Raw genomic sequence first — 23,923 nt, 5'->3', positions numbered from 1 at the left:
ACTTGATCAATTGACTACACTACGATCCTACTTGCAACCACATTCCGTTCTTTGTTGAGCTCTTGTGCATATTAAAATCTGAGAGCAAATATATCAAGCAAGATCAATGGAGATAGGAAGAATGGAGATCAAAACCCTAGTGGACATGTGATGGTATAATCTTTGTGATTTTGAGTTATTTGCATTGTCTTAGGTAATCTTCATATGTTATGGTGGATCTTTGTTCATTGTTAGGCTAGGGTTTAGTGGTTGGATTCATTTAGCCTTTCAATTTTGTTATTATTGTTATCCATTTTCACCATGAACAAGATTTATTGTGATAGGCATTTTTGTGGTCTTATTTTTTATATTTTGAGGTGCTTTGTGTTGTTTATTTTTTTACCTTGGGTTCTCCTTGGTCGTCATGCCCATACCCCTCCTCTCCCTTTATATTGTTGTCTAGGTTTGCAACCCACCATTTGACAACTCCTTGAAATCTCTTGCATCCTGATGATGAATCACAGAGTGTGATTCAAAAAAATGATGGTCAAAAAAAATTCACACAATCAAATCCAGAAACTGCTAACAATAAGGAAAACAAGTTGAAACACAGGAGGAAGGTCTAAAAGGATCCCAAGCTGCATCAAATATTAAACCTACCTTTGGAGTAGTCTCCCAAGTATCTTTTTTTGTTTTTACAATGGTACCCCCTTCTATTGTCATTACAGATGTTTCTCTCGATATTGATGTTGATGCCTTTCCAATGTTATTGTTGATCTTGTTACTCTTGTTTCTGTTCAGTCAATTCCTTCCACATCTACAACTGATTCTATCATAGATACCCCTCATGATAATATTGAGAATATCTTTGATACTTCTATTCCAAGCTTATTTGATGTTTCCACTTCCATGCTTGATTGCAATGTTTTAGATTTTTTAGATCCACTTTTACCAACAAAGCAATTTGGGGATGCATTTTCCTTAGATTTTGTTTAAATGGATTGGTCCTTGGAATTAGAGGTAAGTGATGGAGAACCAATTCAAGATCTAATAACATCATGTTAGCATAATACCACACAAAATTTATTTGTCTCCCTTTGAACAATTTGGTAAAATTTTCTTCTTCTGCCAGTTTGAGAGATTCTACAAAATAGACTTTCTTTACATTCTCATTGTCACCCATGTTCACTTCCACTAATTGTTCCACTAATAGTGATGATATTTATTGATCTATAGGGAGAGGGTTCAACCTTCCATCCCCTGGTGCCTCAGAGAGGTTTTCATTGTTGGATACACCTTTTCTTTTTACTATTTTTTGGTTGGAAGGTGCCTTTCATTTTTCACCTTGAGACTGAGTATATTCATTTTCTTTTTCATTTTCAATTTTATTTTCTTGGCTAGAAGGAGGACTAGACTCTCTAGAATATGTTGCATGGTCAAGGTCTATGGAAAAGCCAACTTTGTGGTTGCCAGATGGTACCCCTTCTCAAACCACTAGAAATTTGGCAATTACTTCATCATTTTAAAACCAATCCAAATGTCAGATTTAAAGTTGGTTCCAATAAATGAGTTATGGGTATACTAGGTATATTTCATCATCATGGTTAGAATAGGTTAAGAGAATAGTGGTCAAGGTACATGCATGAGTGTCAAAGTGTTGTCTCCAGAAGCTGGGATCAATTCCTTTGCCTTCGAAGAGGGTGTCATCATCATTAAGGTCATGCCCTTGATAGGATTTATCAACAAAATATGTACAAGAACTACTAAGGGATTCCTATTCATACTCATTGGAGTTAGTATCAACATAACTCTCCTTGTCTGACTCTTCATTGTTAGTAGCCCTAACTTCTTCAATGACATGTAACTGACTACCCATGGTTTCCACAACTAATTATCTATTGTTTTGACTTGTAGAACCTTAATATATTTGTCCATATCCCAATCCTTGTTTTAAATGGTTATTTCTATGTATTATTAGTTCCACCATGCCTTCTTCTCATGCTCCAATGCCACTATCAACATTATAGCCATGTCTCTATAACATAGTGAATTTCCCTTTCCATACTTTTCTAGAGGGAGTTGAATTGAAGGTTTGTCTTCCTCATCTCTATATAGCCATTTTGAAATATATTCTTTGAGGAATTATTCATTGAGCTCACTCCATCTAATTAAGACAATAGAAGACTGATAACAAATGATGAATTTTTCTTTGTGCTAGTTTGGTTGAGGCTTCCCAAAAGATCTCGATGATATTGGCAATTTTCCTATGCATAAGTGTTGGCAATTTGGAATTGATTATGTGTTGCATTGATGTTTTGTCATTGATGGCAACACCGGTTGTTTTGGTTGTTTACCAGTTTCTGATTGGTTCCGGTAGAGTGGTTGATTATGATATTGATCCGGTATGCTTTGGTTTGTGGAATCGGTTTGGATCTGTCATTCATGCTATTCAGATGTGTATCACAATCAGTTGGTTTGGGATTTGATTACTCGGGAGCCATCATTTGTTCTAGTAAGCCTTTTGGTCATTGGTAAGGGTTTTACTGACAGAGCTTTGTTGAAGATCTTTTGATGCACATGATAAGTGGTGCTGGTGTGGCTTCTAGATGGCTTTCAAGATGATTTTGGTTATCTTCTTCATGTTCCAGTTCATCAGTGGTGTTGGATTTGTTTCATGGTGACCTATTTTGGGTCTGGTGTTATTAGGTTATGGACCAGTTTCTGTAACATGTTGGAGGATGTTCTTGATGCGTTGTCGGCAGGATTTAATGATTGGTTTACATTGTTTTCGGCCTCAACCAACTTGGTTGATCATTGGATTATGGGTTTATGTTATGAATTTATTCTATTATCTTTATGGTGGCCGACCTAATTGTTTAGGTCCCGGGTTGGTATAAATATGATGTAAGATCTCTTTGTAGATCATGGGTTGATAGGTCAAGGTTATGGGATGATCTATGTGTGAATAATTTTGTAATCATATGCAAAAGGTTTGGTCAATCATAGGTGATCGAATTGGATTTGTAAGAGAGGTTTAAGGCCTCTGGTATTGAGCTTAACCAGAATTGTACTCAGGCATAGGAGATGCTATACTTGCAGTTCACTCTTCTTTCCAGATTGTAGTCCGATGTTTATGTAGTCAGTGAGGCTCATTTTTTGTGATGAGCAATGCGCTCTAGGCTGTTGGCCTTTCTACATGTGCAGGCCCCTCATGTTGTAATCACATACTTACTGTAGAAGTATTACTTGACTGTGGGTAGGCTTCCCACCATGATTTTTCCCTTTACCGGGTTTTCCACGTACAAATCTTGGTGTCATGTGTTATGGATGGATGGTTATTGTTTTGTGATTTATGTTTATGTTTAAATGCTTTATTAGTCATTCCAGTATTTGGTTTATGCATTCAAGTATTAAGGATTTAAGCTGGGTTTATGCATTCAAGTATTAAGGATTTAAATGCTCAAAGTTCTTTAAACCGGTGACAACCGATTCACCCCCCCCCCTCTCAGTTGTCCTCTGGTTATCTGAGTTGTCTAACAATGTCTTTTGCATATGAATATTCTCCACATCCCTTGTCATCCACATGGATATTGACCTTAGGTCTACAAGTGGATGGGGGTGGAGGATTTTCAAAGTGATAAGGACTCTTGGGAATTCAATATGGATGGGGCTTCTTGATTGATAGGAACCTAATTTTTTATGGTCCCTTTCAGGTTATTGCAGTATTGAAAGGAGTTGAGATCGCTTGATATTGCGATCTCTATGCCATCGTATGGGAACATGACACATTAATGATAAGTGGATGGGATGACTTTCATGGCATGGATCCATGGGTGGCTGAGGTGAATATTGGACCCCAGATCAAGATTGAGAACTTGAAACACTGTATCTTTGATTGTTGGACACAATCCTATTGGGAGAGTGATGATTCCTTTAGATAAGTGGTCCATGTCATCATAGGCTTTGATTTGTTTTTGGATACATCCATACTATGCTCAAAGACTCCTAGTGACTAGCTTTAATGTACAAACGTTGAGGCCATCTACTATAACTCTTTTAATTTTATGCATATTGTATACATGTAAAATTCATCTTGAAAACAAGTAATCAATTAGAAGCAAAAGGGAAATCATGAATCCCTCCTAACCAAAGAATTTAACAAATAAGACAATGGAATAACACAACCAAGCAAATAGGAATTAAAATAATCAAATCAAATCAAAACTCCCTATCCCAAGATCGCATATTGCTTCCATTGCTCTTCTCCTCTTCGTGGTATGATGGCTCTCAGATATTGTGCTGGTAACCTGTAAGTGACACAAAGATTCAAAGTTCGTGATTGTTGAAAATGGAGATTGAATGCTCAATTTATAGAAAATTGGATGAGATTGATTGAAAAGTGGAATAGATTGATCAAGAGGTGGAACTCAGGTGAGCTCACATGAAAATTGATAGTTGAACTATTGATTGTAGGAGTGGAACTCAATAGATTGAATATATTAATTGAGTCAACTAATTGAGAAAAAGCTGATTGAAGGAAGAAAAAGAATGATTGGTGGAAATAAAGAAGATGACACAGAAAGCTTAATTTAGAAAAAGCTAACTGAAAGATGGAAATAGAAGTTGAAGAGATAAATGATTTAATTAATTAATTGATTGAATTAATTAATTTAGCATGTGCTTGCATTTAGACTTAGATTTTTAATTTAATATTTGCATGAGATTTATTCAAATAATTGAATTTATTTTAATTTAATTTAGTATTTGAATACATTTAGAACTTGACTTTGATTTTCAATTTGATTTTTGAAATCATGCACATGTAATTGAATTTGGAAGAAATTAGAAGAATATGAAATTAAAAGAAATTAGAATTTGGGGATTTGGAAATGGAAGAATTAATTAGTTAATTAAATAATTTAAAGAAACTATTTAATTATTTAGAAATGGAATTTAATTAAATAATAAAGATTATTTAAATTAAAGGATTAAATCACAATTAACTAAATAATAAATATTTAATTAATATTTAGAAAAGGGTTAATGATTGAATGATGATTAGAGATAGAAATTGAATAATTAGTAATTTATTTAAATAATAAAGGTTATTTAAATTGGGAAATTAATCATAATTAATTAAATAATAAATATTTAATTAATATTTAGAAAATGATTAAAATGATTAAATGATGATAGAATAGGAAAATATAATAATTAATAAGATGATGAGGAAATACGAAATTAGAAGAAATAGATTAATTAAATTAATTAAATAATAAAGATTATTTAATCAATTAGAGGAATAATTAGTACATGATCAATGAGACATTTTTAGGTGTCTACACTTATGAACATGCAACTCAAGGTGGATGGGATCATTATGCAAGGGTTTATGCATTGGGAGATCTTGTTGAGTGAAGGCAACATGTGGTGTGTGGCAGAAAGGTTACCAACAATGGTTTAAAATTCATCAACATTGATGTCACTAGGCATTGCAAACTCACTTAAGGCTTTGTCTAATACTACTTTATTGCTTGGTGATATGCAAAGGAGCTCAAAGATAGAGATCCGAGTGGGAGTTTTCTTAAGGTGGTCCAACAGGTTGCAGTAACTTGCAAGTTGCGAAGTAGATGGTGCATCTTGGAGGGTTACTTTAGACCGACGTGTGACTACTACACAATCAAGATTATTTCCTTTGATAGTGATGATGGGTACAGTTTCATCAAATTGATTGATGCGGTTGATGGTGTATTCATGAGATGCACTGGTATAGTTATCCTTGTTATATAGAGTCTAAATTGGAGGCCTTCCCTTTGTCATGATTCTGAATTTTTTTAAAAAAAATGTTATGATTATTATTAGATGTTTTGATTAAATCTTGGATGACATTCTTTAGCTTATAACAATTAGAGGTCTTATGACCTTTTTATTATATGGTAATCACATAAATCATTATTGTTCCACCAAGCTGACTTAAAGGGACCTAGCTCATGTGGTTTGATTTATGGAAATGTTATTACATGAGATTGGATCAATTTGTTAAGTGTTGACTCAATTAGTTCTCCAAGTGGAGTGCAAGTTCACCTAGGATTATTAGTCCTCGAACCATGTTGTGGATTGGGTTGAGCCGCACTAACTGAACAATCATTATTAAACGATTGACCATAATTAGAAGGTGGTGCATTTGTATTAGTAGGACCTTGAAGACAAATTGTGGGTTGGGCCCCATTGACCACTTTTTCATCCACCACTCCATTGTTTGTAACATTTTAATTTATTGACCAAAATTTGGTTTTCTCATTAGACGTATTATTGGTTTGATTAGGTCCTCTTTAAAGGTTTTTAGGAGACCTTGAGGAATAAGGCCTCTTTCACATTTTAGCCCCTTTTTAATTACTTGTTGAAATGTATCAAAACATTACATTTGCAGTGGATATTCCATTTGTGGAACCAAGTTCTCTTTCTTTGGTATGTGACATAGACTCTTTCTAGCAAGTGATCACCAATGTTGTAGGAAAGTAGAAAAAGATTCCCCATCTTTTTGTTTGGTGGCACATAGATCCATCAGCATTACGATATTTTTGGTATTATGTAAAAAATGTCTCACGAATTGTTTTGCTACCTCTTCCTATGAGCGTAGTTTGGGTGGGAGGTGAGAAAACCATTCCACTGCTTGCCCTCCTAGATTGTGAGGGAAGAGGCACATTAGATGAGTGTTGTTGTCAACAACCTCTATACAAGATGTAAGAGCTCGCAAATATGATCTTGGGGGTTGCCTTTTTCCCTATACTTTTCAATTTAGAAGCTTCAAATTTTAGTGGGAAAGGTGTTATGTACAACGTTTTATCAATGGGGTATGCGCATTAATCTTCCATGGTATAACTTTTCATTGTACCCCTGACTTGAATATTAAAAATTTGGCATTGTAAGCTCTACACTTTCTATATGAGGATATCATTTTGTGTCAATGGAGCTTAGATGTTAAGATTCAGATCAATGAATGGGTTGGTATTGGTATATGTGGGTGGTTGTTGAAATGTAGAATTGCTATTAAAGAGCTGAGAATTGACTCAAGCACTTGATGTGATGAAGTAAGTGTAATGGGTGCTGACATTTTGTTGTGTTCCGACAAAGGGGTTTTCTAAGTTATGGCTGGGTGGTGTAATGTTTTTATGAATAAATATGAATCCCAGTGGGACCGAAGCAAAGATTTGAAATGTGCTAGTCATTGCTTGACAGGGAGTGCTACTATTTGCTTGAGATGAGACATTGATGTTCATTTGAGAATTTGAGGATGGCAGATTTTGATTTGAGCTCCAAATTTGGGTGTTAACATTGGAAGATATGAGAGCTCTTATATTGAAGTGGCATTGGTTTGACCAATTGGTGGTGTGTTTTTAAAAAGGATTGTTGTAGAGGGACGTTGATGTAGTGGCTTGTGTAGTGCTTTGGATGGTGCTCACCAAGGGAAGACTAGTGGATATTTGCTATGAAGATGACCCTTGCAAAGAACCCATGCTTTCAAGAGTTTGAGATCTTGGTTTCATTATTTTGGAAATGTCAAAGTTAGGGGTAACTTGGCACCATTTTTGTGCTAACAATAGGAAATACCTATTTAGGTTATGGTTGAGAAGCACATTTATGATTGCAAGGATTTGTGGGTCTTGATGGGCATCCTCGAGTTCTTCAAAAGTCAAACCCTTTTGAATGTTCTCTATGAAATATGGATCATTAGGATTAGAAGTTGTAGCATGATCCATTAAGGCAGCTATTTTTTGACCATGTTTACGAGAATGTGATGCAAGGTCCATAGTGCTTGTGGGATTGAAGTTCAGGTCACTATTGAGATCCATTGAAATTTTCACTCTTTGCTACCTGGTATAGGTTATGGAGGATACCTAAAAATGCACTAAGGATTACAAAGATATAAACTATATTTTGGTATGTTTTTAGAATTTTGTGGCTAATGCAACTAAAGGATGACGATGTTTTTGTATTTTTGAGGTAATACCTTAGGTGATAATGGAACTAAAGTGCACCTATGTTTTTTTTGAATTTTTTGAGATTTTGGATGAGAATATGATAGTTAACCTAATTAAAGAGTACAATTATATAAGATTGAATCCTAGGAAATTTATAAGCACAAACCTATGTATGTTCTCCTAAGAAATTGGAAGATGCCTTGACCTAAAACTAGGATGATTGTTGATTGAGGATTTGATAAAAGTTGTGACCCTATGCTTGACTGATGAGCATAAGGGTTGAACTTGACGATTGGTTGATAATGAAAGTTTGATGAGGTCTTGGTATCTTAACAATAACAAAGGTTTAACCCTAAGGCCTAATTTTCTAATTTCCTTGGGAATAACCAATTCTTACGATACAATTTGCCTAAGGAGGCTAATGTTTGCAAACGATTTTTGAACTAAGAGGACCCTAAAGGAAACTAATGTTGTAAGAACAAAACTAGATGAACATATTGATCATAATGACCTTGCCAATCATAGAGTTGAAGTTGATTTTTGATCCCAATTTGACAATTTGAGTGACCCTCTCAAAGTTCTAATCTTCACAGGAAATTGTGTGATTGGATTCATAGGTGTGTGAAAGATTAAACTCAATTGTGCTAATCTACTATCAGATGCATGACATATTAGGTTCAATTGTGGATCATATTTAGCAGTTGTGCAAATTAGGTAGCAGTTACATAAATCAATTTGTAGTTGTGACAAAAGTTTGTAGAATACTTTATGAAAGTTTTTTCAGGGAAACTAGATTATCAGACAATCATAAAATAGTGAATATAGTCTAGTTGTTGACTTAGAATACTTTGAAATTCAAAGTTTCGCATTAAGGGCCTAAATTATCCTAAAGATGAACTAGCTCTATTTGTATAAAACAACGATTTTAAAAAACATTTTAGAAGAAAGCACTTGTCCTACTCAAGGCAACAAAGGATACTACTCAATAGGGCCCCCGCTACAATAAAATACCTATCCATAACATACAGAGAAATATATGGGCCTACAAAATATTTCCCTTCTCTCTTACCTCGATGATCTAGAGACCTTATGAACCTAGGAGTTCTTGTTTTACTATTGGAGGTACATGAGAGGTATCTATGGGGTATGATTTGCACTCCCTGAACTATCAACATAGAGTTTTTGCCCTCTAATTTCAAGGGTTCTTATTCAATATTTGGGGAAATTGGCACATACACATTTGACAAAAATTCACTCAAGGTTTTAGTCAATGCTATGTGGCTGTGAGTCCAACCCCAAATTGACACCATCAATACATGATCGCGAGATGGGCTACAACTTTCACTCTCACCCAATATTGCTCGAGGACAAGCTAAGGGGTGATGAAATCGCCAAAGAAGCCTCTCCTACTAGAATCCTACATTTTTCTCTTACACCTAGGCTCCACGAAAGCAAGGGGAGAGGATACTTCTCATAGGATTTTGGGTAAACAATATAATGTGTTGAAGCACTAGGCAATCAAGCAATGATTAATTCCCTTAGAAATCCAAATGTTTGCTAACTACCAAACACGCTAGAACACAAGGAATAAAGATATGAAATCAGATCATTGTCCAAGGTTGTTGCAAAACATTTGTTAGTAGTTTGAATGGTTTATGTCTTTGGTCTATGATTTCCACACGCTTAAAATAAGAAATTAGTATACAAAGCCCTAACTTAGAGAACTAGAAAAGTAGAAAATAGTAACAAAAAATGATAGAAAATACGAACAGTAGAAAACAAAAACTTATATCCGCTAAACCCAATTAGGTGATTGCATGAATCTATCTAGCAATTGCATGAAACCTAAGTATCACTTGCATGAATTATTTTGCAATTATAAATCATAATCAAATTCATAAATCCTATGCTAGTTGTGTAATCAGAAACATGTAACTACACATTTTCCAGAATTGCACGAAAAAAATTAGAAGTTAGCTTGATGTTGGTTCATGACGGGTTCACTAGATGTGTATGAGGAGAAAATCAACATGTTGATTAGACTAAATAAGACAACCACTAAACCTTAAATCTAATCACAAAGTCCAATCGTAACACAATGAAGGAATACTTAAGAGAAATCAACAAAACGAAACAATCATGAAAAAGATAAACTTAATCTTGATGCTCAAGCACTTGGCCTCCATTTTTCTTCTTTTCCTTGTGTTGGATAATGACTCTCAAAGTCGCACTTATGAAAAACATGCAAAATAAATGCACAAGAATACGAAGATAGTGGTTGTTGATAATGGAGATTAAGCTTGAATTTATAGATTTTTTAAAATTTGATTCAACAGTTGAGATTGATTTGAGAACATAATTGATCAATGGTTGAGATTTCATGAGACAAGGTGGTTCGAGATAATCACTCAATGTGACTAAATCTGATTGAGGAAATTACTCATTTGACTGACTAGTTAAGAAATTTGATTGAAAGTGGAAGTGAATTGATTGAGTAGTTAGAAAAAGGTGATGTCAAAAAGAGGGGAAGTGACTAACTAGTTAGAAAAAGTGATCGCTGACTTATTGCTTAGAACTGAGTGTTAGTTGTAGTTAGAATTTTCCACATGTGTTGTAGGAAATGTAAAATGAAATGTCATTTGGAGGAAATTTGAGTTTTTCGAAAACATGAAATTTAATTTAGAACAAGAGGAAAATAAAGTTAATTTGAATTTGGAGGGAAATGAAATTTAATTGAAATGAAGGTCAAATGACATTAAATAAATTTAAAAATTTATTTAATTAAGAAGACAATGTTAGCTAATTAAATAATTTAAATAAATTATTTAATTATGTGAAAATAGAAATTGAATTTAATTAAACAATAAAAATGGATAATCAAAATTAAATAAATAATAGGATTATTTAATTAATATTAGAAGAAAATGATCGATTGATTAAATGATAATGGAATTAGAGGAAATTCGAATCATGGGTTATGAAATTGAAGAATAATGTTAATGTAGAAGAATACAGATAAAATAATTAAATAATTAAAATTATTTAATTATCAAGGAGAATAATTAATAAAATTGGCATATGCAGGGAGGGAACAATTTTAGGTGTCTATAGGTTTAATAATGAGTCAAGATTTAAGGAACCCAATCCACAAAGTGAAGAATAACTTAAACAAGATATGGGAGAAGAAGAATATCAACAAAAGGAGAAGATTTTGTATTAGGAGGCACTCTTAGCACACTCTCTATTAATCTAAGATAAAATCCATTTGTCATATGTGGGCTATTCAATGTTAAAATATGATCATACTTATTAACATTGATGTCATTCATAACTTCATTGATGAGGGAGAGGTGGCCAAACAAGGCCTTAAAATTATTTTTTTAAAGGATTTAGTGTTATGGTGGATGACGAGTTCACCATCCAATATAATAAGAATATCTCCCAAATAATTTTTCATGTTTTGTTCATTTACTTTGACATACATCCTTAGAGTACTTTACATGCACATAATAGTGGGGAGGAAAATGCAACAATGAAACTTGCATACTCATTCCCTTTTCCCTTAGATTTTGGGTCCACTTCTATTAGAGTGTCCTTTATGTAATAACAAGCCTACAAGTGGCACATTCTGTGTAAAATTTAATTCACTACTAAAAGGGTAGATCTTACCTTATCCCTCAACTTTACTTATCCTTAGGAATTGGTTCCAATTCCTAGATCTTCATTCACCGCCTTGAATTAAATTCATGGGTGTGGAATTGAACCAAGTCATTTTTGTAGTTGATGATCCAAACCTTGAATTTTTAAAATTCAAATTTAAATCTTGTCGACCTTTTTTACCACCTATTGTGCGCTAACTTAATACATGTCTATGTCGATTTGTGTGCTATGTAATTATATGCAAGGACATGCCCTAATGCATTTGCACATTAAATAAGAATCAATTATGAATAATATAAGATAGTTATCATAATGCATACATGAACCATGAATACCAACATTTTCAAAGCAAACATAGTAGAATAAATCTCAACATTATATCTTGATGAATCAATTCCTAAAATCTTAAGAACATAAGCCTCCATCTAAATCCAAACTAAATATCACAATTAATTTATTTAAATTTCATAAATTTAAGTCTACATTTAATATTCAAGTATCAACTCTAAAACCCTAAGCTTTATCATTTAATTATTTACTCTATGTAACTTATGTAAAGGAAGCTTTATCATTTAATTATTTACCCTATGTAACTTATGTAAAGGCGCACTTAAATATTGTCACAAGAGTAAAACTATGCTTCATGATGTGGGTGAAGGTTATTCTCCGTACAAAACATACTTATACCCATCAAACATACATGCATGCTTATCTTGATCTTGAACTTAGATAAATACTTAAAAATATTTTTTCAATTTGTATTTATGCAAATCCATAATATGTATTAACTAATTATATTGCATAGACATTGCTGGTGCCAACTACAATGACTCATATTAGTTAGAAGTAAATCATATTTTGACTTTCTAAAACTAACCATATAAAACGTACCTATAACCATCAAAATATACACATGTTTATCTTGCCATTTATAAATATTTGGAATATTTTTTAGATGGAGGATTTTATATCATCCACTAAGAACTTTTAAGTACCCAATGGGAGCATGAGTCTTTAGGCTGAAACCTCTTCAAGGACTCAGGGGTAACCATTCCACCAAATTTGCTTTGAGTGTATGATCTTTGATCTAATCCCTTATGATGGCGAGGCCTTGCACTCCATCAAGAACAATTTGCTTTGAGTGTATCATCTTTGATCTCATCCCTTATGATGGCGGGGCCTTGCACTCCATCAAGAACCATAAAACGTCACTAATAGACCAATGACCCATTGACACTTAAAATACTTTTGAAATATGTAATATCCAAATCTATGACATATATTAACAAATTATAAAACTTAGATAACGACATTTCCAACTACAATGACTCATATGTAGTTGGAAGTAAATAATAGTTTGACTTTTTTAAACTAACCACACATTATATAAATTTATATGATGTTAATACATATACACAAATACATTTTATATAGAAATTAGTTGAAATTAGTTTTAGCCCATGATGTGTGGCTTTCCTCACTAGGAAGCCTGTATTGGTCCTGGTTACTGTGGGAGCTGCTCCTTTAGTGACAGCAATTTTGACCTCTTGTGGTTGTGGGTATGCCAGAATCGGAACATAAATACAATTAGTGTGCCGCCAACCACGGCAGTCAACATGATTGGGACACGAGGAAAAACCCATTCATATCAGATAGGAAGAGGAAAAAATCCAGTGGACCCACATTCTTGTTCCTTTGAAATCAATGGGCATCTGGGGGACACAGATCTCACCCCTTTTTCTAAGACTGCCGCAAATCCCTCTAGTCCCTACTCATCATCTTCATCTACGGTTATGGTGGGTCTGGATCTGGGTCTGACCTGGACGACCCGGGAACCCATGATCCGGCAGCTTACAGAATGTCTCATAGATGACACATCATCCGACGGTCGGGAAAGCCCGGAATGCGAAGCACCTGCTCATATGCGGTGGCCCTGCACCTCCCTTTGTCGTTATCTGTCTCTTCCCCATCTTCCAACACACTTAATTTAATTCGGACGCCAACACATTCTATATAGCTTTGCCTTGCTTTTCGGTCTCTCTCTTTCTGACCCAAATCTATGCTGTATCTTCCTCTTCTCTCTCTACTTATGAGAGAGCGGACCCCAAAGCGCTCTGAAATCCAGCGGGGAAATCACTTGGGGGGCTTGAGCAATTTTTTTTTATGCCTCACCGCCGTGCCCAACACTGCAGATGTTTTTTTAGCCGAGCTCTGCAGTTTGGATCTGTAAGCTGGAGCCTGGAGTGGTGCGGTTCAGCATTGCTCAACCTCAGGTTGGTAAGGGCATGCTTTTTCATTTTGATTTTAAAACATAGGATTCATCTCCCACATGAAGTGTTTCATGGGGTGGAGTCGGAGAGATTTTAGCACTTGCTGGTTACAAAATGGCAACTTCCCAAACAGGGTCTGATATTTTGGATGTTGGGTGTTGGGTATTGCTATCAAGAGTATCTTGAATGGTAATATCAATGGGTAATGTGGTGCTTGCGTTTTACCAAGCTTTTTCCTGAATCTTGTTATTAATATATACATATCTGAACTCTCAAAATAGGTTCTTTTATACATACAGGATCCCTAGCTAAACAGAACTGCAACTATTTCTGGATCCTAATGTGTTGTATAACACGCGTCCCAGAAATATCCTAGGATTTTTTCCTCGACTTTTTTAAGGTCATAACTTCCACTCTCGCATTGAGCTTATGCTTACATTTTCATTGTTTAGAAATGGTAAACAAACCGGAAAAGCCTCCAGAATCGCCTGCAAATGTGAACTGTTTTAACTATTTATATCTTTTCGCTCGGAGCTCTAATGTGGGTAGGGAGATCTGGAAAAGATTGCTAACTTTCCTTATTTATAAAAAGAAATGTAGTTTGACACCGAAGAATTCTGCTCCCAAAACAAATCGCTCCAATTAGGCAAGTTCCGGCTTGTCATCATTATGTTGCCGTACAAGGTTTTCCAACAGCTGTACAGGATGGAAAAAGCCATGATGGCACTGCGAATATATAAATGGAAGAGTGGCAAAGGGGCAGTTTCATGCTTCCATTTTCTAACAAGGCTAATCTTTGACAGATTGGCTGCATAATGCCATGGGAAGACACAGAGATTGGACATCCTGATTCCGAAGGAAGTGTAATCTTCCTATAAACCTAGACACATTGATTATTAAAGACTTCTAGCTTCATTCACTAAATTGCACGCAGTAATTGATTAGCTGTGAATGAGAAATCACTTATTTCTGCGCAGTAGTAGTGCTTCAAATGAATCTTTTTGTGTTCATACTAGGTTAAGCATTATAGGTGTGCATATAAAAATAGGGTTTATTGAAATTGGAATTTTGAAGTTGGGAAAAAGATGCTTTTTGTCGAAAGTTACTAGGAAACATCAATAGCACAGGTAAAGGGCTCCTCCAGCTCCGCAAGCAGTTCTGACTTTACATTTCTACAGGAGAAACAAATATAGAGCAGAGAAATATAGATCCCACATATTGGGTTTGGAAAATGCTATTTAGGTCTTTTTTCGCTATGTGAATGAAAAGAATGAATTAAGACAAGCAATTATTTGTGATTATATTCATATTGGGTTTGGAAAATGCTATTTATGTCTCATTCTAGACAGGTTGATAACGAAATACTTGACTATGGCTGTTGAAAAGTTTACACCTTAATTAACTGCTGATTGTTTAAAGGAAGAAGTTCAGCTTAGGACTTTGGTTGATCTTCAAAAAGAATGATCCTTTAAGTTAACTGTTTGTTTAGCATATTTATTTGTTCGAAGATTTCTACTGTTCATATAATATGTCTCTTTGGCTGTTAAAATTTGCACCTTCCTTAATTGCTGATAGTTTAAAGAGAAGTTTAACTTAGGACTTTGGTTGATATCTTAAAAAAGAATGATCCTCTTAGTTAACTGTTCGTTTACCATGTTTATTTGTTCAAGGATTTCTACTGTTCATCTAGTGTTAATTGATGATCAGACCCCACTTTCATGAACATTATCTCTTAGATCCTTTTAAAGGCATAACATTACAGTGTTGATCATCAATTCGACTCTTTTCAAGTGCGAATCTTGAGTCTGCATGTGGCTAGGTTCTGAGCCAGATGATTGTCGAATAACAAATAGGTAAATGAAAATTGGCCAATTATGTTGTTGTTTTGGTATTTAATCAGACTTTTTCCACATGAAAAGGATAGTTTTGTGCCATGCTGTAATGGTACTTTGATTTTTGGCTTTCTTTAAATGCTCTCATATATTACTAGATGTCTTGGGTACGAAATTATGTAACTCTGATAAAAATTTCTGAGGCACTGCACTTTATCAACCGTGGCTTGTTTAAACTACTATGAAAATAATTATAGCCACTTTCAGGTTTCTGCTCCTTTTTCATGCATCGACTTTTTTTTTTTTGAATGGCATTAATTTAAGAAGATTTAAAGGCATATTTGGCATGGTTAGGCAAGACATATCTAGTAGAAGCCTTATGTGTAGGGTAAAAAATTAAAAATACATCAAAGTTTAAATAGCAGTAGAAAATGTAAAATATGGTCAAGCTTTTAATAGACCAATAGATTTAGAAGGTTACAGGGAAAGATGCAATATCACAAACCAAACTCAACAGAGTTTACCATAATATTTTCTGTTATTTAACTATGGTTCATTCAAGCCTGGGGCATATTGATCGTTCAAATTGTTCTTAAGGTCACAACTTGGTTGGTTTGATCTTAAGTCATTTTATTTGCATGGTGTTAGAAAAATGAAGTGAGTTTAAACCCCTATACTTTTTGATGGTCACGACCATAATGGATATGAGTATTCATAAGATGCAGTGCAAGGAAAATGCCTAAATCATACAATATGTACTTAGTAGACAGGTAAGTGAAATGAGAAACTATTCATCCATTTGACAAAACAGTGGTATAATATATATGTAGTTTTGTTTTAAAGTATATGTAGACTGCTTGAGGCTGAACGATTTGTTTTTTGATGTTTACTTTTCAATGATACTTCTTCCATATCTTTCAAGCCTGGGGCATATTGATCGTTCATTCAAGCCTGGGGCATATTGATCGTTCAAATTGTTCTTAAGGTCACAACTTGGTTGGTTTGATCTTAAGTCATTTTATTTGCATGGTGTTAGAAAAATGAAGTGAGTTTAAACCCCTATACTTTTTGATGGTCACGACCATAATGGATATGAGTATTCATAAGATGCAGTGCAAGGAAAATGCCTAAATCATACAATATGTACTTAGTAGACAGGTAAGTGAAATGAGAAACTATTCATCCATTTGACAAAACAGTGGTATAATATATATGTAGTTTTGTTTTAAAGTATATGTAGACTGCTTGAGGCTGAACGATTTGTTTTTTGATGTTTACTTTTCAATAATACTTCTTCCATATCTTTCTGCAGGAAACTTGATTATCTAGTATTTAATTTAAACTAGGGGATACTGCTTTGCGGTCTTGTTAGAAGGCACTTTCTCAGAAGTCATCTTCATTCAAACTGGGTGGACATGAAAGAGTCAAGCATGGGACAATAGTTTGTACTCATATGTAAGATGGCTAGCACCGACACTGAGATGGCACAGGATTGCAATCAGAGCATGGTAGTGACAGAGTCGGGGAGAGAGAAGAGCATAGATTCAGTTGTACCTATAAGTGGGAGTCTTAGTACAAGCAGCATTATTGATGTGGGTTTCAAGAGCAGCCTAAGCAGCACCATTACTGGTTCTAGTAGTGTTAAAAGCAGCTTTAGTGGTAAAGTAAGTGATGGCATGGGTAAGGCAACTTTCGAGCATAAACCTGCTGATTGTTTGAAGAATGAGAGGGTTGAATGTAGTGAAAGTGGGAAGAGCAGTATGAGCTTGGCCAGCAGCAGTATTAGTGATGGCACCGAGAGCATCTGTAGTAGTTTTAGCACTCTCCTTAACAAACCACACAAAGCTAATGATCCACGGTGGGAAGCTATTCAGTATATTAAAGCTAGAGATGGTGATTTGGGTTTAAGTCATTTCAGACTTCTTAAGCGCTTGGGATGTGGTGATATTGGAAATGTATACTTAGCAGAGTTAAGGGGAACCAAATGCTTTTTTGCGATGAAAGTAATGGATAAAGGATCACTGGAAAGCAGGAAGAAATTGCTTAGAGCACAGACAGAGAGGGAGATTCTATCATGTTTGGACCATCCTTTCTTACCAACTCTGTATACACATTTTGAGACAGAAAAATTCTCATGCCTGGTTATGGAGTTTTGCAGTGGAGGAGATCTCCATACACTTCGTCAGCGACAGCCTGGCAAACACTTTTCTGAATCTGCTGCGCGGTAAGTCTTGAGACTGAGAGTTGCATATGAAGATTAATTCTGGCTTTGATTTTTTGTCCAGACAATCATTGTGTTTCTTATACAATTTCTCAATGCGAAATAGTGACCTTCTATGCTGGGCTATGAATGTCCTTGAAAAGAGTTCTATGTTTCAGAATCTTTCTAATGGTCTGTTTGCTCTTTTGTTCAAGGAGTAAAGGCTTATACTAAGAATATTTGAATTTCAAAGGCACATTATTTTAGCAGATATACGAATTCCAAAAGTCCTATTCTCCGTAGATGCTTCTGACAGGTTTTGGAGTTTAACGGTTCTTTTCCTTGTTCTTTTTCTTCCTTTCGTGGGAGTTAACTTATACACCCCTTTTGTTGATACCTTGCTGTCTAGATTTTGTGCCTCTTAGCTTATTTCGGTCCTTCATGAGCATTGTTACCAATCCTATTTCTCCTACACACCGGAGTACAGATTTTAGTGTTGATTTTTGGTTAATGCTCAAAGTAAAAGATGTAGCTCTTATATCATTTAGAAATCCCACATATTCAAGCATCAATTTATATGCATCAAGCATGCACCACAGTATGTAATATGATAAACCCAAAAATAAAATTTAAATTTTCAATATTATAATCAGTTTTTACTATATGTTTCATGGTGGGCAATTCCTACTCGTATACTTTATTGAGATTATGTATGTAGTAATGATATGGTTAACGATCTCTATGGCTGCCTCACCCCTTTATAGGGGAGAAAATATATATTTTCAATATTACGTAATCAGTTTTACTGTTGAAGATATACCATACCTTTCCTTAGTAATGTTTTGAACTCTTTAGAGGTATAAGGTGATGGATACTGTAACTGTGACGATCAAATATAAATACCATTTTTGTAATTACAATCCTGAGTATAAGTGCCTACTTATCACCTTTCTTTAGTAATGTTTTGAACTCTTTAGAAGTATAAGGTGATGAATACTGTGACTGTGACGATCAAATATGAATACTGTGTTTGTAATTACGTTTCTGGGTATAAGTGTCTACTTACTACATTGAATGTATTGCATTGATCTTTTTCTAGCGTTTTTTTGAAGCTGAAGAGTTCTCATCAATATTTTTGGTGCTCAGCATTTTATTTGGCATTACACGCCTTGCTGTAGTTTCAAAGTTTCCCATGTCTGTGGTTGTTATGAAATCATGTGTTTGCGTGCTAGTAGTTGACAAGGATACCCAAACAGTGAAAATGTGCGACCTTTTGATTAACAAAATTCTGTTTGCCCTTCTTTCTTGCAGGTTTTATGCATCAGAGGTCCTGCTTGCCCTGGAGTACTTGCACATGTTGGGAATTGTCTATAGAGACTTGAAACCTGAAAATGTTCTGGTGAGAGAGGATGGGCATATCATGCTTCTAGACTTTGATTTATCATTAAGGTGTTTTGTGAGTCCTACACTTGTTAAGTCGGCATCTTCAAATGTTGATCCTTCAAGGAGGACCCCTGTATACTGTGTTCAGCCCTCCTGTGAGCCTGCATGTGTGACACCAGTTTGTGCACGGCCACCTTGCATTCAGCCTTCTTGTTTTCTGCCTCGTTTCTTACCTCAAAAATCCAAGAAAACGCGAAAGCTAAAGAATGAGATTGCAAATCAAGCAACATTTCTTCCGGAGCTGATTGCAGAGCCAACTAATGCTCGCTCCATGTCATTTGTGGGCACCCATGAATATCTGGCTCCAGAAATAATTAAAGGAGAGGGCCATGGGAGTGCTGTGGACTGGTGGACGTTTGGGATATTTCTGTATGAGCTGCTTCACGGGAAGACTCCATTCAAGGGTGCAGGCAATCGGGTAACATTAATTAATGTTGTTGGTCAGCCATTAAGGTTTCCTGAAAACCCATCTGTTAGTTTTGCAGCCAAAGACTTGATTAGGGGGCTGCTTGTGAAAGACCCACAACATAGGTTAGCCTTTAAAAGAGGAGCTTCTGAAATCAAACAGCATCCCTTTTTTGAAGGTACAAATTGGGCTCTCATTCGCAGCATGGTCCCTCCTGAAATTCCAAAACCAGTAGATCTTAACTTCTCAATGAACAAAACTACCTCCTCGGCTGCCACTACAGAGAAGAAAGCTGAAGATTCTGATGCAAATTCTTCTGGATCCTATGTTGAATTTGATTTTTTCTAGGTTGCAGGGTAGGATTTGAACCTCTATTGTCTATTCGATGTATTTGAGTAAGTGCATTCTTCTATTTGATAATCTTTTTTGTAGCTCGGTTCACTATTGAGTCAATCAAACTTCCCAAACAATTACAGCCAATGCTCGTCTTGTTTCGTTTGTTCAATCTACTGGGGTTCCATATTCTGAAAAAAATAATTCCATGTCTGGAAGAATTCCTACTTTAAAATTCTCTATCATTATTATACTATTTCACACTTGCTAGCAGCAATTGAAGTGCCAATATCAGGACTATACCTTACTAAACCGATATCAGCTTCCGGCATAAATCAGCTGGATAAAATAAAGTTTAAATGATAATTATTGTTTCTGGTTTTTAGTGCTTCCACAGCCAGTAATATTCAGAAGAAAAAAGCATTCTGAAGTAACTGTTTTTTTTGTAACATCGAAGATCTGAACCAATCAAGTGGCCCATCAAGAAGTTTTATTGCGAGGAAGATACTAACATCAGGGCTATACAACTGTTTTGCTAATTTTTAAGAAAAACTCAAAAATCTCACAGCGGTGTTCTTACAACCATTTTGTTAATTTAAAGCAAGACTTTTGTCGTTGACAAATAATTATCAAATTATAATATTTTAATTAAACTTACAATTATAAATGTTTTTGATTATAAAGCAGCTAAAACTGGGGCTGACCCAAAAGAAACAGAAAAAAGCACAACCAGCACACACACAGCTGCCTAGCGGCAGTCAGCCAATCCCAACTTTAGTTTTCAAAAACAAAAACTGCCTACCGCTATTGGATAACCCGAGATCGAAACTAATCTTGTCCAACAAGTGCCATAAGCAGCAGTAAACCAACATATTGTCAATACTATAAAAACTGTTAAGAGTAGCAATGTTACCATGGAACCAGGCGTTCCAACGACAATTATAAATGTTACAAACTATTTAAATAAACAATATAAATGATTACAATTATAAATGTTACAAACTATTTAAATAAACAATATAAATGATTATAACTATGGTGATCTGATTTTTTATATTTGTGGAGGAAAATTATTTTTTAAGATTGTTTAAAATGTAATGAACAAAATTAACAAGCGGTCTGCATTCTATTCTTTTCTTTTGTCTTGTTCTCTTCTTGATGATAAATCATGGAGTTTGATCTGGTTTAATTTAAAAAAATTAAAAAAAAGAGTTTGATTTGAAACATCAAGGAAATAACCTCGCACAATTGATTTCATAAATTACGTACAATAATAAAATGCAATCAATTAAATATAAGGTATTTTAGATTAAATGATGACAATTAAAAATGATGAGCTAAATGTTTTTTTCTTTTTTTTTGATCGTTAAAAGGCCGAAGCTGAATAATTTATTAAATTTAAAAACCTAATACAACCCAGCTCACTAGGGGCACTGGTAGGAAAGAGTTGGGTGGAGAAAACCTCCAGTCTTGCCCCGAAAAGTAGAAAAATTTAGTACATACACAACATCCCACAAGACAGGGTGGGATTAGAAGGAAATAGTCCTTTACTTAGCGTGGTAACGCATACAAACACCCCTTTTTAACAACCGGGGTAATAAATGAAGCTACAATTCATAAAATGACTAATAAACTTTCATCCTTTCGCATGATGGGTGCCAATACTTCTATAAGCCTTCCTTAATCGCTGTCTAGGATTTGGACAATTGCATTCCTGACACAAGATGTATCTTTGGTATCTGGTACTTCCTGTGAATCAATCTTACCTGTTTCCTACATACTCAAGAACATGCTCCAACATATATAAAGTTACTTTAAAGGATATGTGACCTTAATAATGACACTACCTTAGGAACCTCGAGATTACCATCCTGCAAGGTTTGGCTCTAAAACGTCTCGTGCTGCAGAAAACCATGAACCTTTTGAAATGAAATTCAAGTTACAGAGGATTCTATTTGCCTATATAAACTCAGGCAAACAATACCGCAAATATTATTCTAAGCTGTAAGAAACTTTCTTATTATAAGCGTTTTTACAACAATAAAGATATTACCTGACTCCAGTTGCTGAGTGGGAACAGAAGGGGATCTGCAGATTAGTATTTAACACTAAGCATATTTGCTCAAGGCAACAAATATTAATTTATTTACTTTAATAATGAATTGAATCTGGGCAGTATTAGTACACAAAATTTAGAACCTTATAACCACGAGAGAAGGCTCAGCATCACATTTACCGTAGAAAGTAGAGTTTATCATTAAGTCTAATTAATACAGGCTTCCTTATATTTTCTATTTAGCGGGTACAGTATCATATATACCTCTGTCCATACTTTAAGTTATGACGAAGTTTACAAAACTCCTACTTCTCGATTGCTATTCATTGTTGTATCTTGAGCATAGAATTACTGTATCCTTACCCTTTTTAGCTAGATGCTTGTTTTCAATTAGTCATTAATCCATTTCGCACCATATTTATGACAATATCAGAGTGAAGACTCCATTCCCATCTTGATGCTTGGAAGGGGTACTTCGAATGGGATAATCTCGCCAACTAACCAAAAAGGGAAATAACTAAGCTCCACCATATACAAACTATCAGAGCTTGATATCCCTGGATTTAAAAGAAACGATGACAAAGAAAAGTTTTTATTACTAACTTAGTTATAGGTATGTATCCCCTCCATTTCCAATCCTACCCATACCACAAACCTTAGTTTATTTTCTTAACCATCAATCTAAATGTAATATTTCTACGATTTCACCATCAACTCCTCTATTAGCCAAGCTGTCAGCACATTTATTTCCTTCTCTATAAATATGGTTTATCGTAAAATGATTAAAGTCTCTCAAAATATCCATTACTCGATGAATATAACCGTTGAGAAACCAATCAGGAGTACTCCCTTTTCTTACTGCATTAACTATAATAGCTGAGTCTCCTTCAATCTCAATGCTATCCAGACCCAACCTCCTACAGAGGAGAAGTCCCTCAGTGAGTGCACATACCTCAGCTAAATTGTTGGATGTTATTCCCAATGGTTTAGCTAAACTTGCTACTATTCTCCCTTCCTAATCATGAATACAACACCCCAATCCTGCTTCCCCTGGGTTACCACGCGAAGCCCCATTAAAGTTAAGCTTATACCAACCTTGATGGGGACCCTGCCATACACATTCCTGTCTAGCCCATTTTTTATCCCTACTTTCTTTTCCTATGAAAGGAGGAATCTTAAGACCAAACCATCGATTTCTAATATAATCATCCCATGGAGAGAAAAAATGATCACTATTAGGAAGTGAATTTTTGCTATTAACTACTTCTACAATACACGCCTCTATTTTGTTCCATAGTCTATCGACATCCAATTTTGAATCTTTAAACAGTCGTCTGTTTCTCTCCTTCCATATCTCCCATATCAAGAGAGAAGGAGCTGTCTCCCAAAGTATGCCATAAATGTTTTTTCCTTTATTTCTCAGCCAACATTGAAACAGACTCACCAAATCCTCTGGAATGGCCGATATCCAGTCCATCTGAGTTATGAGCTTCTGCCAACACTGCATCGTGTATTTACAATGTAACAGAATATGATTAACATATTCTTCATCTTTCTCACAGAGCACACATCTAGAAGGTCCATGGTACCCCATCTTCCTGAACCATTCTGCAGTTAGAATTCTTTTATGAAGGGAAGCCCATGCAAACATCTAGAAGGTCCATGGTACCCCATCTTCCTGAACCATTCCGCAGTTAGAATTCTTTTATGAAGGGAAGCCCATGCAAACATACCCGCTTTCGGTAAACAATTCTTATTCCAG

General features: G+C 35.1%; 1 protein-coding gene across 2 annotated transcripts; it reads left to right on the top strand.

Moving 5' to 3' along the window:
• Positions 1 to 13,375: 13,375 nt before the first annotated feature.
• On the top strand, positions 13,376 to 20,277 carry LOC131072070 (serine/threonine-protein kinase D6PK). Of its 2 annotated transcripts, none has more exons than XM_058008099.2 (3): positions 13,376 to 13,894; positions 17,036 to 17,947; positions 19,235 to 20,277. In XM_058008099.2, exons 2-3 carry the CDS (start codon positions 17,184 to 17,186, stop codon positions 20,118 to 20,120), a joined length of 1,650 nt encoding a protein of 549 aa, XP_057864082.2. In that variant the 5' UTR covers positions 13,376 to 13,894; positions 17,036 to 17,183; the 3' UTR covers positions 20,121 to 20,277. The 2 variants fall into 2 exon arrangements, with proteins under 2 accessions (XP_057864082.2, XP_057864091.2); XM_058008108.2 differs by having other exon boundaries at positions 13,376 to 13,898.
• Positions 20,278 to 23,923: the final 3,646 nt, after the last annotated feature.

The sequence above is a fragment of the Cryptomeria japonica genome, chromosome 11, assembly GCF_030272615.1.
Source record: "Cryptomeria japonica chromosome 11, Sugi_1.0, whole genome shotgun sequence".
NCBI lineage: Eukaryota > Viridiplantae > Streptophyta > Pinopsida > Cupressales > Cupressaceae > Cryptomeria > Cryptomeria japonica.
Note: the sequence above shows the minus strand (reverse complement) of the source record. Positions and strands in the feature narration are given on the sequence as shown.